Source organism: Sycon ciliatum, chromosome 4, assembly GCF_964019385.1.
Source record: "Sycon ciliatum chromosome 4, ocSycCili1.1, whole genome shotgun sequence".
NCBI classification, from domain to species: domain Eukaryota; kingdom Metazoa; phylum Porifera; class Calcarea; order Leucosolenida; family Sycettidae; genus Sycon; species Sycon ciliatum.
Genome location: NC_088646.1, coordinates 37,001,141 through 37,021,667, shown reverse-complemented (window position 1 = coordinate 37,021,667; position 20,527 = coordinate 37,001,141). Strand labels below are relative to the sequence as shown.

Sequence of the window (20,527 nt, the reverse complement as noted above, 5' to 3'; positions counted from 1 at the left end):
TATACTAGCTCCTAGTACTGAGGTTTACTGCCTACTCGTGGCAGTTAGAGGCATATTGACATTATTGTGAATGTACATTCAAATCAACCACTACTCCAACTTTTAGCTGGACTTGGCAGATTTAATTTTATGCATACTGTACAATATTTTGAATTTTATTGTCTGAATTTGTCATGGATTGACACTGGAAAGGATGCTGTGGTGTATTTTTTTGCTGGGACTAGTTTTTTGTGTAATGCTGAGGATGCATGCCCACTCAGCGAGCGTCGTCATCAGAACCTGTAGCTATCGTATATTCTAGTGATCGTTAGTCTTGGTCATATGCTGTCTGATGAGTGTTTTCACACGAAACTCCGAGTAACAGCGGAAAGAGATTTGTTTGCTTCATTGCTGTGTAATATTTGTATCACTGGCTCTGTCCACTGGACATTGAGCACTGTAAGCAGCCTGAGGACTTTAGACAACTGTCTATCTAATAGGGAAATACTAGTGTAAAATACTCAAATAGGCATGTCTGTGAATATTGGACTGCAATCCATGGTCATGTTGCGTTGACAATGCCTTGATACTGGAATGGTAAATGAATGAGGGTGCCTTGATGCTGCAATGGTGCACACACACACACACACACACACACACACGAGATATCACAATACAAAGAATAGTGTGTATGTCTCCAGTGTGATAAAAAGAAGACTTTAGAATAGATAAGGTGGCAGGTCAAAAAATGGAATTCCAGTTCCGTTCAAATGCCCGGCTGCACAATAAATACTATGGCATGATTCCGCTTGCTTGCTCGTCTCGGCCGGCCTAAGATTTCCCGCCATCCAGGGCAAAGCCTTCTCCAAATCCCTCCTGCATAGAATATTGAATAGGAAGACATACAAAGTCAATGCAACTTCCATGGGAAAAAAAACTTGCAAAAGACAGATAATCACGAAAAAAATATCCACTCACAACAGACCGTCAGAGCAACTGTTGCGTACAGCCTGCCTAGGAATATGCGTTTCCCTGCTTCCTTCAGAAACACAAAATTTGTGACTTTGATTGACCTGTCAGTTCTGGTGAATTGAGCTCTGAGGAATGAGCTAAAGCAGCTATTTCACATCAACTTAAAACGTGAACGATACTATGCATATGCAGCACAGCACAATTTCAGCACTTCATCATGTTTCTGAACCACTATGGCTGTGCGGGTGACAAGAGTCCTGTCAAGATTGGAGCAGAGGAGAACACGTGCTTGTCACGGCCCGGTGTAACACAACACAGTGTCATTGTTCAATAATTGCACACCGAATACTACAGGGACCTGCTTACCAAGAGACCTCCAACTTGGTCTTCAATGCTCTTTATTGCATCGTCGATATCATCAATACCAGGTCCAAAGACCGGTGCGGGTAGCTCGGCCGAATTCAGGTCAAACGGCTCGAAGAACCCTTGGTCTCTACCTGGGTCGTCGATAGACTCTGCAGCTGTGAGCTTCGCTGAAGTCGCTGGTACACTCGGTTCAGGCTGAGCGGTGTGCAGGGTACAACAGGAATGCACATATAAGACATGAGAGGTACACAAACAGAGCACAGTAGATGTAGCGGAGACCACCACTAGCCACTAGAGCATCACACATGGACAGCCAAGTCATAACAGTAAAATGCGTAGATGCGCCGGGTCATGCAAACAATCACAACTGGAGCCTGTGGGAATGTACAGCACTGCATGATGCGACACGGCAAGACAGAACTGTGAAAATATCTGACATGGATCAATGGTGTCGTCACTCGGTGGTACCCGGCGTATATAGGATGCTAGTAGAGTACAATTAACGCCATACCATGGTGGCTACTTCATCTCTGAGTTGGCTTCGGCCGTTTGCATGTGTTCAATAAAAGTTAACAATGAAAGCGATAAATGGAATGTTGACTGTTGTTCTGATTGGCATGAAACCTGTGTTCAGTGTTGGGAGAGTTGGTGGGAAGAACACGTCAGCTCAAACGCTTTCCCATAACCTCTTCGACACTAACCCATACCATACATTCTGTGCATCCACTGCACACAATGTGACATGCCATACCAGAGGAGAAAGCATAGAGAACTCACAGCTGCAACAGGAGCAACAGGAGCAGCGGCTGCTGGTGCTCCATTGGGAGCAGGACCGGCCCCAGTAGCTGCATCTTCAACCTGTAGTGTCATCAACAAAAGCCGCAAAGTTCAAACAAAGCAAACTTTCGTCTCCATTCTCCAGGAAACTCACGACGACCGCTAACACACGAAAATCGGAAGAGAAACGAAGAAAGCACGCAATGGCACTGCACTGCAGTTTCCACAATAAAGTACTCAAACATGTCTGTACTCTAATATCTCAGCAGACATTCAACTTGTGCGCGCAGACGTTTTAAAATTTCTGCTGAGCTTCTACTGACTGGTAACTTGGTGTGGATATTCACTGTTTACCAGTGAGCACTCGGAAATCATCAGTACATACACCACCGTGGATTGTGAAATCCAACCTCACATAAAGCAGATCGACACGAGACCGCTGATGAGCACAATATGATACGTATGACTGTATTATAATTTATGCACCAAACCTCTGACACAGTACCGTTATGTTACCTTCCGGAAATGAAGCATACACACACACACACACACACACACACACACACACACACACACACATCATTTCCTACAATGCCATGCTGATAGGTTTGTCTTACAGCTTTTTGGACCGTGTCAATCTTCTTGCGAATCTTGGCCTTGTCTGCACCTAACGTCTTATTGAATTCCTTGAAGGCGACATCAAACGCTTGAGCAACTGTTAAGCTAATTTGACTGGCCTGGGAATCATGACAAGAGCAAACAGATAGACAAAGAACAACAGACGGATGAGAGCCTCTGCATATGCGTCATCACAATGGTTCTTTCTCCTCCGTTCCTTCTACCACTGATTGTGTGTATGCCAGTACAGTAGAATGACGGTTATCCAAACGCCACCAAAAACAGAAGAGAACACTTCAGTCAACGATACATGTTCCGTCAACTATGCGAATAACAACCCTCGCGTGTGCATGAGAAAAGGGACCTCATTCGCGAGTTGTCGTTTTCGTGACATTGACTGTACAATGTATGCAGTCAAAAAGGTCACTGAGGTCTGCTGACTGTACCATTATTCAAGAGTGCTTGCTACCCGAGGTCATTATTCATGAGGTTGACTGTTACTGACATTATTATTATTATCTATAGGTAGCGATGCAGGTGTGTGAAAGACATGTTGCGTTAGCTAAGAACTCCGTGACTGTGTGGAGATGGTGGTCATGTTCATAACTTATAATCTGATTTGGAAATTTGGCTGCACAATCAATCATGGAGTGACTTGCGTGGAAAAGGCCAGTAGGCAATGCTCAAGCGCACAGCAAGGAGATCAAGTGAAGGACTTCATGCAGAGGGTCGAGTTATACGAAGTAAAATATCTACTTTGGCTCCTGGCCTCACTTCGTGGACATCATACTTTAGAGGGCATCCCAAGAACTGGAACTGATCATGAACATGACACACATGTATGGACGAATGCACGCAAGGCAAGACAGTGGCATCACCCTCGAGCGCATGCTATGGCCCCGCCATGCATTGTGGCAGCTTACCACCGAGTCTGCGCCGTACACGTAGCAAAAGAACTTGCTAGTGGCCGGGTCCTGGGCGATGTAGGCGAACACGCTCTTGTTGGTCTTGTCATCGCCTGCGTACGTCACTGCACCCAGCGGATGTACGTGTACAGGGTTCTGCAAGCATACCGTACATACAAGGCCCCACACCAAACTCACATAGAATACAATATAATTCAACATTGTGCTTTAGTCAGTACCTTATTACATGCCAAAGATCAAAGGTGCAGGAGTTTTCATTGCTTCCCAGCGACTGCAGTGCAGCCACGCGGATCAGCCCGGTTGGCTTTGATTCACGCTGTCCGGCCACAATCCATGCACTGTGCCCCCCCCCCCTCCCAACGTACACACACACACACACACACACACACATGCACAGTGCCACCCCTCCCCCTCCCCCTCCCCACATACACGCGGCACATGCACAGCTACCGGCCATGGCTCTCATTAGCTCTCTTACCTTTGACCTTGCATCGACCGTTCGGATTGCTTTGTACGAGATGCCCAGGGTAGCCTTCATCGTTTTGCCTCCCTTCAACTTGATAATTCCTATTTGCGACTACAAGACAAGTTATACAAACAACACACAGGGTCACACACAGCAGGTATCAAGTTCTTCTTTTTGTTAGAAAAAAACCTCAGATTCATCAAGCGGCTAGGGCAGCTGGAGAGTGCTCAATGCACACAAGAGCAGAGTTAGTCCACACCCGAGTAGTGCTAGTCACTATCAGCTGTGCGGTACTCAGTGCCCAGGGACATATGCTAGTAATGATCAGCTGTGCGGTACTCAGTACCCAGGGACATAAAAACGAATCGTTACAACAAATCAGAAGTACAGTGCATCAAGTAGTCATGTGTACACATTGTACTATGTGACTCATGCGAGTTCTAAAAAGTTACTCAGAACTTTCTCACCTACCGGCACTTCTGCCACGAGATTGAGCTCCTTTTCGTGCGGCAATCCTCACCCACCAACTAATAACCGTGGTTGGCTATAAAAACCCTGCAATCGCCACGCAAAGTGGTCATTGGCTACCCCAGCCATGTATTGCTTGGAATAAAATTAAAAAGTAATTACTAATTACTTCTGTGCCCGCTTACCGATATGGCATCAATTGCCTGCTTGACTATGTCGGCTCCTTTCGGTTTGCTCACCTCCACAGAGCCCCAATACTGGAAGGAGCATCACACAGACAGTGGACAGCACTGAGTGCCAAAGTGGCGGTGTTTTCATGGCAAAGCATGTGCATGGAGTTGAAAACTCCACTGCAGCTGTACGTAGGGTTGATTCAGGCGGCGTGCATTTACCCCCACATTGCCCGGTGTGTGTTTACCACCACTATAAGTATGAATCAAGCATGTGCATGGCATGCACTAAGTCACCGGGTGCGTGGTTCAGTTTTCAATTCGTGAGGAATTTGCCAGCGGGATCATTTGCCATTATCGGTGACTTGGTGTGTGGTATTAATGCTAGCGAAAGTGTGTTCTATTACTGGGACCAGTGAAATTATCATACTTTTGACCTTTTCATTGATCCAAGTTTACAGAGACCTGGTGATAGTGCTCTGGCAAGACTGCCCAGAATGCCACTTGCTCCATGTATGGAAGGCTCTGCCCGGTGTGGGTATAGAATAAAACTATAGATCACTCCTTCGGCAGTGGAGCGCCCACTTGATTTAGTCACTATGTCACTTGTATACATTGATTGATTAATGGGTTTTATTAAAAAAAAAAAAAAAAAAAAAAAAGGATTGTCCAAAGGCTGCGCGAGCCTATTGAGAGGCTCTCCTGTGGAAATATAGATGAGGAAAAGATGAAGGGAGATGAGTGCAATGTATGGCTTAGTCAATACTGCCGGGAGAAAGCCCAGACTGAACACAGTCTACTGCATGTATGCATGATCAGCATGTCGCAGTAGTGACAGTCTTACCTTTACATTGTATATAATACTGCCCTTGATCAAGCTGGACGATGCATGCAGGAAGGTTTTGGGTACTGCCACGGACAGACAAACGAACAGAAGAGATGGGCACATGCAGTGAAGGATCTCTGTTGCCATGGAGACTACCAAGTGAGCTTTACACGCACTACAACACTATCACATAATAAAGATGTGATAACTAGTAAAAAAAAAGAGTAAATTATCGTGTCCGTTCCCGAAGAGAGCTCACGACGGCCGCTAACACCCGGTAAACCCTAGCGGCAGAAGTGCTAGTAGTAGGTAGTAATCCATGATTTATTCAAAGCCACACATAAGTGAAGAATAGCAAAAGAAGGTACACAAGAATAGCTAGAGAGAAACAGGGGAAACCAAGGAAGAGTCATGCAAATCAGAATGCTTGTTGATAATTAGGCCAACCAAATTCGTCAGTGAACGTGAACACTCCTGGCTGCACATGCCATTGGTGGCAAAAACCAAGGGTGTAAATGCACCTCTCTCTACATATATCACCCTCTGCAGGTAGGCGCTCTTCTTCTGTTGCTCATTCCTGGTTAGCTGAGCAAGAACCTCCGCTCTCGACAGCAAGGACGCTACTAGTAGTGGTAGGTATGTGTACTAAGCTCTGCAGAAGCCGTCTCGGAACGGACTGTGACATTACAAAGCTCTGCAGAAGCCGTCTCGGAACGGACTGTGACATTACAAAGCTCTGCAGAAGCCGTCTCGGAACGGACTGTGACATTACAAAGCTCTGCAGAAGCCGTCTCGGAACGGACTGTGACATTACAAAGCGATGCTATTAAACCGTGGGTGAGGGATACATTTTGAAAGAATGGGAGAATCTGTGCCTGCCCGGAAACCTCTTGCCCAAGGTACCGGCAGGCACAGTGGGTTGGTCTAAGACCATGATCAAGAAATGGTACTTTGAAGTAGGTATAGGTACCAGGCCAGTTCAAGTCCTACCTGGGAACGGATGGATTTTCCAACCGTGCTGCGACCTCCAAGGGTAACATGGATGCGGCAAATGGGATTTCAGCCGTTGGCCTCTGCTTGGTGGATCTGATCTACCCCCACCCCCCCCCCCCCCCCCCCGCTGTTTATGAGCTGCACCTGACACCTGATCATAGAGCGGTGGCGTTCCACGGAAGCGGAAAGGTGGCTCCTGATCGGCCCTGTACGTGAACCCGTAATATTTACTGTTCTTTACTTTCCAACAATAACCCGTTGATATGCTCACCCAGCAGGAATCAAACAGTTGCGCTACAATGGTGGCTTTTGAATTTACATGTAGTCCCCTGTCACAAGCTGTGTTTGTAGGTGACAGGGAAGGTTGCATGGATACCTGTGTACACTATGAGTTCAGTTTTCTTGCTCCTTCGACAAACACACTGGTGTGCATTCCCTCCGGTCACGGTCCGGTTTCATCCTATGCCAAGTGTATTCTGGCACTTTGTTTTGGAGCTCCCCATGCATGCTGTGGGCTGTGTGGATACAACATGCCACGGACATTACATCATAGCTCAGATCTACCCAGTTTGCATCCTGAGGGGTTCGTTCTATCCGAGTTTTTAAAGACCAGTCAGCATTCAGCTAGCCAGATCAATGAAATTCGGACTTTGCAACCATAATTATTCTGTTCATCATTCACCACATTTTAGCTGCTTCCGAGGCAAAGGCAAAAATGCAAACTAGTGCAGCAAGCGCGATATCTAACGTCCGCTTTCCGATAGCAGAGGTAACAGGACTGGTTCTACAATACTAACACTAGTACTAGTAGTAGACTCTACTGGTCTGTATACAGCGAATCTATCCCACGGCCACCCTAACCGGCCTAAGACCACGAGTAAAGGAAACTCGTGGCAAATGGGAAACGAGGATTGAGCATACTATCTGAATTTGTAGGAATTATGTTGACCTTATAAGATCTACCTACCTCGTCTCGAGGCTCGCCGTCCGCCTGCTCCTAGTTGCGGTTCCGCCATGGCTGCAGCTTACCTCTGGTGATGGTCAGGTGGGTGCACAATGGCTTCACTTCGGCGTCTTAGGTGACGGTATCAGTGGCGTTTGCAGACCAACCGACACACCGACCCGCATCTGCACACACACTCACCCGTCGCTCGGAATGAACCAAGGACGCTATTGTATGCCGGTCCGAGTGATTGTTGGGTGTGTTCGTGCGCAGGAACTGATGATGGGAAACCCACGATATCGCTAGGCGAGCTGCAATCACGCAACGCGTGCAACTCCACCCATTCGCAGCGCGTGCCGGCAGATAAGACCGAAGAACGTGGCGAGTGAGCTGACACGCTTGAATGAGTTCAGTCGAGCTTGGTGGTCACGTCGAAGCTTTGACTGGTCTTTGACAGGAGAAGGTCATCATGGCCATCCGCAGGACGAAGTCTCGCAAGTGTCGCCAGGTGATGTGCCTGAGCTGAGCTCGTTCATTCAAACCATGACTCCTGAAAAGGTGAGTTGTCATTGTAGAATGTACTGCCGAACAGGACTCGGTGACGTGGCGTTGTACAGTATTCAATAATGAATATGTACCCGGCATGATCCGTCTTTATGTTGGCAACTACAGTGAGTTGCATACAAGTTTACAACTATTACTTACTGAAATGTTGGCCACATGCTGGGCATGTGCCGGCCTGTGCAGGTCTGGTCAGGATCATGTGTCCACTTGCACAGCGAACATCACGTGATGAGTTCAGCCGTCTGACATCCACCAACCCCTGTGCTCTGTACTGTCTGGAGTGGGAAAATCGTAGTTGTCATTTGCTTGAGTCCAAAAAGGAAAGTCGAGCTAGCATACCACCCACGATGGCGATCCAGAGCAAGGTCGCATAGCATCCGGCGGAACACAGGGGTTCAACAGCAGATGTGAGTGATCGGGCAGAGGATAGTGTATTCTACCATGAACTTAACTAGCCACTAGCCAGCAGAGTGGTAGATCAGAAGCTCACCCAGGGTTGGGTGTGTGTGTGTGGGGGGGGGGGGGGTACAATGGAGGCTCCAACTGGCCTGCATTGCTCTGTGTTCCACCTTCTCCCTCAAGTCGGCCACTGACAAGGCTGGGATGGATGTACGGGTGTAACGTTATAGACCATTGTCCAACTATGACCATGGGCATGGCGGAAATGTACGTGTGTACGTGCGTCGCACATTGTACATGTATGTATGGTGATAAGCCGCCAGCTCTTTGTGTGGTATTCCCGGTACTGTAGAACGGGTAATTTTAGCGACGTAAAAACCCTAGCGAATTTAGCGACCGACTCATTTTCGCTTAAGGTTCAAGTCGCTAATCCGTTGAGACATTAGTAGTGCACTGGTGATCCGTGAGTAAAATCGCTGCAAATCGCTAAAATAAAACGTCGCTAACCGGTTGACAATGGGAAAACGCTAAAATTAATAGTCGCTGAAATTACCCGTTCTACAGTATGTCACATACATGTAATGTGTGGTACACATTCTGACAATGCAGGTCCGGTGGAACAGGTCCGGTGGTCAGGCCATGGCCGGACCAACGTTTTGGCCACCAGCATGTGTTTACTGCTGAGGAGGTCATGTGTATACCCTCCATATCATACACAGGGGCGTCGGACACGCTACGGTATTGACCGTACCACTTTTTGCCGCAAGTACCCCGTGAATCAATAAAATGCACTGATTTGGGCTCTAAATTTCCAAAATTTTCGGCTCCGCCACCCCTCCCTCACGCGCATTCTGTTCTTCAGATAGCTGACCGTACCACACTAAATTACCTTCCAACGCCCCTGATACACAAAGTATGAAAGGCTAGGGTATGGCTGGACAAATCAAATACTGCTTCTGCCGGTCCTGACATGGTAATCTGCTAACACCAAGAGAAAACAAACTGGTTTCTGCGCCAACACTCCCCGTCGGAGTCGTATTTCAAAAATAATTTGGTCATCTTTGGTTGACTTTCATTTTATCACGCTAGTAGGCTGCTGCTTCTGGCAATTTGGACAATTTATGGGGTCACTATACATGTATCTACTCCTGTGATGACTAATGGTGCGTTCTTATATGAAGTGCCAACGGGGCCGCGATCTTGAGTGCAACGAATGTGGTACGCACTGTGCGTATGCAAAAAGAGAAATGCATATATGTACACTCATGACAACACGTGGCTTTTAGCCATAGTTCGCATGCGCTCATATCCCAAACCGCGGGAATCTCCAAGTAGTATAGTTTCAACCACCTCTGAAGCTTGGAGAGCTTTGGAGAGCCTCTTAAAATTCGAAGAGGATGTAAGAACAGCTTTCGGAGAGTCTCCGACTTTTCCGAGAGGATTTAAGAGCGCACCCTATTAAAGGCTATAGTCCAAATTACTGCCATTGGCCGATTTGACTTTGATTTCGGACGAAGTAGTTCCATCCGTGCCCTTTCAATGATTTTCAACGATCATGTTGTTCTCTCCAAGGTGATGACTGGTCCTCTGACACACCCGGTGACCACTAGACTATGACACTGGGTCGACAATGGCAGATCCGTCAGCGTTAACAGGAGACATGACCAAACCACAATACTCAATAGCTTTAGTTTCTTTGCTGTATCAGTCACTGTACCGTAACAGTTACTACTGTCATCAGTGGACATGGAAATCCGGTCGCACGTCTAGCGACGCAGGGTGCAGGCCATGCAGCCGTGGGTAAGCAGTACACACATGCATGTATTATGCACTGCAGCGCGCTGATCGCATCGGATCAACATGTGCACTGCACGCTACGACGTTATGTACGCGCTGAGGCCTGGGTGAGGGTGCCGGCCGCGGTCAATCAACTGGATTTCCATGTCCACGACAGTAGTACAGGAAACCCTGTCAAGGCGATCACTTACTGACTTAGATAAGGCAGGCGACCGCGGCCTGTCCTACTGTCGTGGGCATGGACATCCAGTCGATTGACCGGGACCGGCGCCCTCAGCGCGTACAGAACGCTGCATGCAGACTGCAGTGCCCATGTTAATCCAAACAGCGCTACAGCGCATAAAATGCACGCTTATCCACGGCTGCATGGCCAGCGCCCTGGGGCCGCTAGACGTGCGACTGGATTTCCATGTCGACGACAGCAGTAGAACCAAGAGTATACAACCCCCCAAGAGTGTGCAACTCCTGATGCCCTTTCTAAGGGGTACGCCAATGGCGAAAACTCACATCACGTGGTGCAGTGTCGCAGTTGTACGTTTCCAGTCCGTTTTTAGCGAGCAGCGGAGTAATAAAAAAAGCACTCGCTGACAGAAACTCACTGCGGGTATGCAAATCCCTAGCATTATCAATTTATCATGGCAGATATTCGGATTGCGCGCACGCTATCCTTCGTTTGCATTACGGTACGTACAGTAAAACCCGGTGTAAGCGACCTCTGGGTTTAAAGGGGAAGTTAAGGCAAAAATTAAAATTTCACCAGTTGTAGTCTTCGGGGTGCTGAGTCGAATGGTCGTGGTCCGAGGAAGTTGAGACGCTCCCTTCCTACTTGAATCCCAATCGAACTCGCGGACTTCCACCGAAACTGGGTGACTGCGCCCTACTAGATGGGGATTTGCATGCAAAATGTCACTAAAAGCGCCATTTCGTTCTTATAAAAGCATGGATGACCGCGATTGGCCCATATGTTGTAGTCTTTTGGACGCTGAGTCGATTAGTTTTGGTCCGAAAAGGCTGCGATGCAGCGTTCCTCCTTTATTCCCAATCGAACATGGTTGAAGAAGCGGTCACGTGCTCCTGCGTACACCAGTCACCTGGTCACCGTGCCTGCAGGGTACAACTTACTAGCCTGTTTGACCTTTTTTTGGGTGCAGTCCTGTCACTCGAGTTGAACTCGAGTTGAACCTTGGTGTGAAAGTTGTCGCCTGCTGGCGTGGTGACCAGGTGATTTGGGCACCCAGGAGCACGTGACCGCTTGTTCAACCATGTTCGATTGGGAATAAAGGAGGAACGCTGCATCGCAGCCTTTTCGGACCAAAACCAGGCGACTCAGCGTCCAAAAGACTACAACATATGGGCCAATCGCGGTCATCTGTGCTTTTATAAGAACGAAATGGCGCTTTTAGTGACATTTTGCATACAAATCCCCATCTAGTAGGGCGCAGTCACCCAGTTTCGGTGGAAGTGCGCGAGTTCGATTGGGATTCAAGTAGGAAGGGAGCGTCTCAGCTTCCTCGGACCACGACCATTCGACTCAGCACCCCCAAGACTCACAACTGGTGAAATTTTAATTTTTGCCTCAGTTAACTTCCCCTTTAACGACCATCTGCTCTTAGCGACCGTTTTTTCTTGCACCGACACTCGGTGGGACCTGGTTCTAAAGACCACCTGGCTTTAACGACCGCTTTTTCTTGAGTTTTCGCCATCGGAGACCTCATATGCAAAGTTGCACACTCTTGGTAAATTACTCTTGCAGTCTTGGTAGAACCAAGACTGCAAGAGTACGAGTACGTAGATCTACACACCATGATGCAGGAACAAGGGATGCTAATTGCTATTTCCAAGAGTACTCTTGCTATTTCCAGTCAACTGATGACCCTCACACTGGCACCTGGTCACAGACAACGTGGTAAACAGAGACCGGCCGGTAGGCCTCCGCGGAATGTGCCGGCATAATTTCGGGAATTATCGGTGTGATTTTTAAAACGGGAATTATTGGCAATTTTTGTGGAATAATCGGTAAAATTTGAGCAATGCCCCCCTTTTTTCAATTTTTTTCCATTTATGACACCCTGATTTGTACCAAAAGCTCATGATCCTGAAGTTGATCGCCCGGTATTTCAAAAAAGAAAGAAAAAAAAGCTTCCAGCCGAGTTTCACGCGAACCGTGATTTTTTTGTCCGTACAAGTGGCAAAAACCCCGTACGCGGTACGGTATCTGCAAAAAAAGGGAAGAAAAAAAAGAATTGTTGTGAGAATTATTGGTGGAATTACGGGAATAATCGGTCGAAATTTTGAGCAATGCTCAAAAGAATTATCGGTAAAAATACGAGCATAGGCCTACCGCGTACCGGCCGGCGGCCGGCGCCCGGCGGCCGGCCACGTTTTGAAGATTACGTCATATCAGCTGACAGAGGAAAAAGCAGCTAGCTGTCAATGCTGTGTGCAATCTCAGATGCAGACCTGCTCCCCTCAGCTCAGCCAGTCTCTTTCCCGTTCACACGAGTTTTTTTTGTTTTTTTGTTTCTCCCCCCCTGGCCTGCAGGCCTGCCGCGCTAGTAGTTGTTTTCTTACCCGAGCCTCATTCATGCTGACTCTTTTGCTGAGCCGCTGCTGGTGTGTCACCAACACAGGGCCGCAACGGAAATTTCCTTGCAGCTGCTAGTGTTCTTTTAGAGACACAGGGAGATTACGAAACTGCAAGTGCATTGCAATTAGTTATTTGAATTCTTTTGTGTAGGCTTGTTCTGCCACCAGTTTTGATGAGAACTTTCCTCTGAAACGAAAAAGCTTGGTGTTACCCCCGGCCATTGCGATGCAGTGACACGTCGCAGTTCGCTGCGCATCTTGTTGGCCATGTGGCTTGTGTATTGTAGCCGTGCGTCTCTGCTAGTGCCATTCGAGCTGTGTCAAGTTAGCAGCCTGTGGGATGACAGCACAAGTATCCTCAGGAGAGATGGAGTCGGAGACTGAGCGAATAAGGAGCTACCCATCTACTGTGCCCGAAGAGGTCGCTCTGAATTTCGGCGTGGCCGGTTTTTACTACATAAGTGGATCTTTCCCTGTTCTGTCTGTGCGGTGCTTTGTCTGCGCTCTGCACTTCGAATGCAACAGTGCAAAGAGCAACCCACTGGCTGAACACGTCAAGCGCAACAATCAGTGTGGATATCTTCGCAGTGTAGCTAGTATTGGTGTTACTGCCCCTGTAGCCAGTGATGACCATTCGGGAGCGCCAGAACGCTCCGAAGAAGTAGACATAGATGGATTTGACGTCGATGAAAATACGGTCGACTTGACAGCAGATTTGGAAACGCGCCTGATGACATACGACAGCGAGCGCTGGCCAAAAGATTGCCCGGTGGAAAAGGAAGACCTGGCGGCAGCCGGTTTCTATTTCACAGGCAGGGCAGATCAAGTACGATGCTATGCTTGCATGTCAGTATTTCATCGCTGGGCTCCAGGCGATAACCCACTTGATGAACATCAACGCATGGTTCCAGACTGCAAATTTCTACGCAGTCTCGTTACTGGCGATAAATTCACACTGGCGGACAGATCGGGAGAACTGCTTGCTGATCCGCATGAGCACAGTCCGTTTATGCACTCTGAGCGACATCGGCTCGCAACGTATGCTGACTATCCGGAAGAAGCGACCGTCACAATGCCACCGTCGGCCCTTGCCCGCTCTGGTTGCTACTACACAGGGAACGGTGACACTGTCCGCTGCGCATTCTGCCGTGTGGTGCTGCGCGATTTTCAGCCTGGCAATTTCGCTCACCGTATGCATCGTGCCGAGTCGCCTTTCTGCACTCTTGTGCGGGGCTCGTGCACTATGAATGTACCTTTGGACAGCAGTCTGGTCAAGGTCGGGATGGAGGACGAGAGAGCGCGCTTTGAATCGTTTGCTAACTGGCCCAAGCAGCTTGGTGTCTCGGTTGGGGAGCTGGCTACAGCGGGCTTGTATTACTCCGGCACTGGCGACCACGTGGTGTGTTACTCCTGCCTGAACCTGTTCTCGGACTGGAGCGCCGGTCAGCTGGGTGTGGATCGTCACAAGGCTACCGTGCCGTCATGCCTGCACGTCAACGGTGCCAACCGCAAGAACATTCCTGCTCTGATGCCGCAGGTGAAGTGCACCGTTATCTACGGTGAAGAGAAAGCTCGGCGGCAGTCGTTCGCCAATTGGCCATCGTATGTTGGCGTGGATGGTGATGACTTAGCCGAGGCGGGTTTCTTCTTTACAGGTGAATTTGACATTGTCCAGTGCGCGTTCTGTTCCGTGCAAGCTCGTCACTGGCGTAGGAGCCACTCTCCACACAGCCGCCATGAAGGTTTGTCACCGTCCTGCGAGTTCATTCGGAAGCACTCGCGGGCGCGTGCATCCTCGCCCGTTGCTGTTCAGGCACCCATTGCTGGTGCTGCTGCCATGCGTATTTCTGTTACACCGGAACCCCGTCAAGCCGCACGATTGCTGGATACACCAACTTTCACAGCGTCATCTTCATTTTCTAGCTTGGATGTTGGTGTTGTTGGAGACGAGAGACTTCTTCTAGATGCTTCAAGTTGCCCGAATTTTTCTGACCCCAGCAGCAGACCGTATGCAACCCAACCAGCACCATTCTCGCCTCGAGATATAAGCAACGTGAATAGTGATGGTCGCGCTCGATTGCAGTTGAATCGTTCTCTCAGCTGTAGGGAACCAGTACCTCGAACTGAGAAGGATATTGAACTGGAGCGGATTAAGTCTGCACGGAGCTGTGTGATCTGCCTGGACCGAGAAGCGTCGCAGTTCTTCAATCCGTGTGCCCACTTGGTGTGCTGCGAGCCATGCTCGCATTTGCTGACCAAATGTCCTATGTGCCTAAGGACTATCGGATCCTCCACTCGTGTTTTCTTCCCGTGATTGCTTCTTCGTGCGAAGACTGCACTTAGACAAGTAAAATGTTCAGAATGCCCGAAGTTGAAACCTGTTGCTGTGTTGTTGTGCTTGCAGTTTCCAAGTGCTTACAGCTTGTCTTTTGTGCCTGTACATGTACGAGTTATTATTGTGAGCTGGTATATACTTTTTACCCCTTTGAGAGACTGACTTGATGGTTGTACTCAGATGAGATTCCAGCGAGCAGCTGGCTTATTGCCGCACCCCTACTCACTCGTATTTGCTTGTTTTATTTTCCTGCTACTGAAGTACAAATATCTTCCAGGCACCCTGTTGTCCATATGTTTTCACTGTATTTTCTGTAGATGCTTGAAGTTGAAGTTTCTTAGGCCCTCATCAGACTACGTACATAGAACATCCAGTACAAAATCACATAAAACCTAAAAGGCAACATTTTTCCAAGCCTGCATTCAGACTACACATTTTACATGCAATATACAGGCAACCTTTGACCCTACGCTATTGCGCAATGGACCTGGGATGTGTGAAAGCAGCCGGCAGTCGTACCCGGGTTCAAAGTCTGTACGTTTGTACAACTACCTGGTGAGAAAGTACGATAAATGCAGGAAAGTTGCCTTCTACAAGGGTTCGCACCCTGCCTGAAAGGATCGGGCAGCTTTTTAGGCTTCCCGCCAGATTTTTGTTGTCTTGGAAACTTCTATGTAAATGTGACTTATAGGCTGAATTTTGCTGAATCATCTTCTTTTCTACCCGATTGATACTGGTGCAGTGTTGTCGGTTGTGGCCATATCAGGATTATCAGCACTCTAACTTTTCTAAATTAGCTTCTCTTGCGGATTCAGTGAGAATGCAGAACATTGGCATTCAGCTACAAAATATGTGTGGGGTTGTTTTATGGTGCATGACATGTGCAGAGCTGCTGTTATAATATTACTAGTACAGTATGTATCGGTTATAGCGTGGGTGTTTGAAAAACGACTTTCTATTCTTATTTCCGATATTTCTTACGATAAATCAAGTGTGACATAATATCGTAATTATGCATGTGCGCAGGCAGGAAGACGCAGTCATAGTACATGCACCGTAGTGCTACTGTGCATGCGGCTGGTCAAAGTCCCATAGGCTTACCATGTGGCTATGCAACGTGAGTTACATGACCAAAACAGTTGAAACTGCAGCACTACAAGTTCAACGCAACTTGAGATAGATCAGAACTGTATTGGACAGATGTTATTACTACAGGCGATACACTTTGTACTAATCTGGCATGTTTCGCTACACAAAGTCCATTCTTAGGACCGATATATCCCACTTTGCGATAAAATTGCTTGTAAGAATAAATGTGCACTTGAAATCCATGTTATGATTATGAAAACATGAGAGTTCATTCTTGTATGCAGTATTCTTTTACACCACCACGCTATAACCGATACGCACTGTACATTGGGCGCTTTCGATTACACGCATTTCGGTCAATTCTAGAATTAGTTATTGTTGATGCACAGTTCGATTACACAAAAAGTGACAAATTCCGTCGTTAGAATTGATTTTATCCAATTCCGTCGAATCCGTCAATTCTGAAGAGAGGGCGGAATTTCTCTAATTCTGGTGCCAGAATTGCACAGTCGGTGTGTTACCGGTCTGGTCATGACTCAAGCGCGCGAAGAGCCTCCCTGGCCGGCATGTGCGATGCTGGGTCCACGTGCGCGCGAGGGTGTACGTGATCTCTTTTTACGATTCATCAATTTTGTTTGTGACATGGCATCGAGAGTAGATAAACAAGAGTGTGCAACTCCAGTCTCCCGGATCCGCGCGGATGGGTTGGCCCACGGCGGAATTTTTTGTTGACGTAATCTTTTCGAGGACCCACGCGACCCCAGTCTTTTGGAAAGTTTTGCCTCGTGCACTTGGCCAGGCTTTACATTACAAGGTCGGTGCCCAGCACGTGCTCTCACACTGCTCTGCGGCAAGAAGCGCGTTTTTCTGAAAAAAGGTGACGTCAACAAAAAATTCCGTCGTGGGCCGGGGTTATCTGGAGATTGTGCAGGAGAGATCCGGAGTTGCACACTCTTGTTTATCTACTCTTGATAACATGCGTTGTGAATTCCAGTCGTTCGTTTACAAGGCCGGAATCCGCTCATTCCAGAATTAAAAAACCAGTTCCAGAATTGTGTAAACGTATAATCGAAAGCGCCCATTGTGTATACTTGAAATAGGAAAATCTGACCGTGAATTGGCATCGCATTCAGAGACGATGGCAAGTCACCTGGTGCTTTGGTTACTTGTAATTATTGTTCTGATTGTGTCATTACGTCCATCAGGTCCATGGACTTTAGCTCTGTACGTAGCTACGTAGATCTACGCCATGCCCACCATGGTAGACCTACACCAAGAGTACATAACCCCCCGGGGTTATGTACTCTTGCCTGCACTGACTGTGCACCTGTGATCAGTGGCGGATCCAGGACTTGGCCGAAGAGGGGGCCCAAGGTATCCGCCCCCCCCCCCCCCCCAAAACAAAACAACAAATACAACAACAACAAAGTCCTGAAGCTGTGAAGAGCAGTTGTTTTTAGGGTCCGGCGGATTCTGCCGGCAGAAAAATTGACAGAATTCGGTACTTTTTCTGGTAAGTTTTATGGATGTTTGGTATGTGGATAAAAATACTATAGTATGGAGCAGAATTCGAGGAATTGCCCGCCATAAGGTTTGTATGATTCTGCCAATTTCACTGCTTTTCGAGCAGAATATGCCACCTTTTCGAGCAGAATCCGCCGGTTTCTAGTTTTATTCCATTCTCACGACATTTTCAAACTGCACTGGAACATTTCCACTCGACAGCGGCCGCGACGGACCTTTGGACGGCTCTCCAACGCGAGCTCTCTTATCTACCGGTCCACTGAAGAACGACCTGATGTCAGACCCTTTCCTCTTCATCTCATATCTGAAGGTAACCCGTTGGCTACAAGCGAAGTAGAGAGCTAGAGAGCGTATACTTGTAGTTTCTGACAATTGAAAAAGAAAAAAGGAAGGACGAAGTCGACAGCACCGTGCACCAAACAGGACTTCAGCCCAACGCGATCGCTGCACTATGTACCAGGCCCTGCATTTTTGGCACGTTTTTCACATGTTTGAAGTGCGGCCGTGTCCTCAGGTCGCAGTGCGTACAGTAGTTGTACACCGGTACACAGCGCGCTGACTAGTACAGACTCATGCTCGGTGCGTGACACCATGTACCGGAGTGATCGGACACGTATAAAAGTACCCAGCACGCGTGACCCACTTGACACGCCAAGTAATTTCGAGCGCTCATTCTACAGTCTACTGTAATCCTAGACCAAGGTCGAAATTTTCAAAGGGGGGGCCCAGGCCCCCTGGGCCCCCCCCTGGATCCGCCACTGGTGATAGTTTTTCTGTGTGTTCTCTCTGATTTTCCCGATACAGTGCGCGATCCAAACGCCATGCGGCAAGTAGATGAGCTTGTTGCCTAGGTGATTGCAGAATGAAGTGTTGCCAAGGTAAACATGGCCGCTATTGAAAATGGCCACCGTAGCCGCAAGGATGCGGAGACCTGCAGAGTGCTGTGTTTCACGGTGCTGCGCTGGTCCAAGCGAAAACATACTGCACTGGAGGCTGTGGAGCTCTGACAAAAAAAAGACTGGATGTGTTTTGTTTGTGCGTGAACACAGCAAACTGTGTGAAATTTCAGCTTCTTTTATCTCTGTGTGCTGATGGAAGAGGCGGCGGTATGAGTTCAGCTCCAGCTTTTATCGATGTATCGGAGCAGGCTCAGGTAATAATGCCACCGATTCGTGGACGCGCCTGGACTCCGTCCACTTACGTCGTTTTCCTTGATCATTTTTGATTTGCTAGGCTGAGGAGCTACTGGAGTATTATGAATCCAGAGGCCAAAAACTCGCAGTCACTGTCGCAGACAATGGCATGAGCACTGTGGTACATGCTCTAGCAGAGCACTGTGGTATCTGCCTCAGATCTTCTGATGAAGGTATGTCTTCCTCTCCTGTAGTGTGCTGATGGTTGAGCTGAGGATTTTCACCTTTTCATTTTTGGTATAATCGTTGAAATTGTTTGAACATTGTAACACCGTATTAAATATTTTCTTTTGCACCAGATTCATTGGCAACAATGACCAGCATTTTCTCATTGTTCCACATGGTACCGCCGCATGAGCTGGGAACAGTCGTATTGAACATTTGCAAGCAGATCGGTTCGGAAATCACTGAGAAGAATGCCAAATTCCGCTTTGCTCTGTAAGTGTGCTTTTTCAAGGTTCTCAGTACATCTACTTGTATTGTTCCAATAGGGGACTGTGGTCATGTGTGCGCACATGTGGGTTGTGCGTTTGTTTGTCTGTGCGCCGGTGCATGCGCAAGTGTGGTAGTCATTCAACTGTGTGTGCATGTGCATGTGTATGTATGTGTATAATTATGTGTCTGTGCGTTTGTACGTATGTGTATACGTTGTAATACCGGTTATGTTTACATTGATTTCCTTGTCTCATGAGCACTTCGGGCTCGAAGCAGTACACAAGGGCATTGTAACATGTGAATTGGGGAGAATACATTTAATTAGGCCCAGCTTGTACACTTCTGATGTGGTGTATACATGTACAATGATCATTAACCCTTTCAGCACGGCCAGGGTGTGTAACTGACCCGCGGAGCCAAAACCAGTGATTTTCGTGATTTTCCGAAAGTAGTCCTATTCACTCACAATTTTTTCTGCGGAATGCATAGGTTTCAGTGAGAACAATTCCCAACACAAAATTCCATATTTGGTCAATAGAAGCCAGTAAAACGAGTACGAAATATACGCATTTTTGATGAATTTTCGCATAACACGGGTTGAACGTACCAGAGCATTCAGCTCATTTATCCTAGAATGGCCAGGTGGATATGATGGTAAGAACTAGGTTTGACATAATTACGGTTTTGTTCTTGAGTAGATGATGACCAAATATGGTCATGTTTGCTGAAACCAGCTGAGGGGCGTCAGGAACTATTCAATGTGCATACGAATAGCTAGGCAACAGGTTCTTGCCGAACAGACACCGGCAGAGACATGCACATATTCACACCCATACAGATCTATCCAGCCATGCAATTCTCGCATTCACATTCACCCGTACACTCATGTACACTATTGGACACATGTATGAAAGCGCACCCGAGCGCGCGCGCGCGCACCCCCCCCCCCCCCCCCCCCCCACACACACACACACAAATTATATAATGTAGCTCACATAAATTATTGAATGCAGCTCACACAAAGTAGCTGAGCGCTGCAATACCACTACAGTGAACTAGCAGGTAGCTAGCAACTACATAAAGCCTGCCACGATCCTCAAG

At 47.8% G+C, this 20,527-nt stretch overlaps 3 protein-coding genes across 5 annotated transcripts in view; 2 read left to right on the top strand and 1 right to left on the bottom strand.

Moving 5' to 3' along the window:
* Window positions 1-647: 647 nt before the first annotated feature.
* On the bottom strand, window positions 648-7,854 carry LOC135815965 (PTB domain-containing engulfment adapter protein 1-like). The gene is made up of 9 exons (XM_065329321.1): window positions 7,529-7,854; window positions 5,587-5,651; window positions 4,758-4,829; window positions 4,117-4,215; window positions 3,636-3,773; window positions 2,712-2,831; window positions 2,095-2,175; window positions 1,318-1,512; window positions 648-855 (listed from the first exon to the last, which is right to left on the bottom strand). The coding sequence occupies exons 1-9, from the start codon at window positions 7,575-7,577 to the stop codon at window positions 811-813; spliced, it is 864 nt and encodes a 287-aa protein (XP_065185393.1). The 5' UTR covers window positions 7,578-7,854; the 3' UTR covers window positions 648-810.
* A 4,911-nt stretch (window positions 7,855-12,765) lies between these two features.
* On the top strand, window positions 12,766-15,981 carry LOC135815964 (E3 ubiquitin-protein ligase XIAP-like). Its single transcript, XM_065329320.1, has one exon. The coding sequence runs from the start codon at window positions 13,191-13,193 to the stop codon at window positions 15,162-15,164; it is 1,974 nt and encodes a 657-aa protein (XP_065185392.1). The 5' UTR covers window positions 12,766-13,190; the 3' UTR covers window positions 15,165-15,981.
* A 2,819-nt stretch (window positions 15,982-18,800) lies between these two features.
* The window catches only part of LOC135815962 (eukaryotic translation initiation factor 3 subunit M-like), a 32,622-nt gene continuing 30,895 nt past the window's right edge, over window positions 18,801-20,527 (top strand). For all 3 annotated transcript variants that reach the window (XM_065329316.1, XM_065329318.1, XM_065329315.1), the window contains exons 1-3: window positions 18,801-18,951; window positions 19,032-19,164; window positions 19,291-19,429. In XM_065329316.1, the coding sequence (XP_065185388.1) occupies window positions 18,907-18,951; window positions 19,032-19,164; window positions 19,291-19,429 (317 nt within the window). In that variant the 5' untranslated portion in view covers window positions 18,801-18,906. The remainder of the gene's footprint in view (window positions 18,952-19,031; window positions 19,165-19,290; window positions 19,430-20,527) is intronic.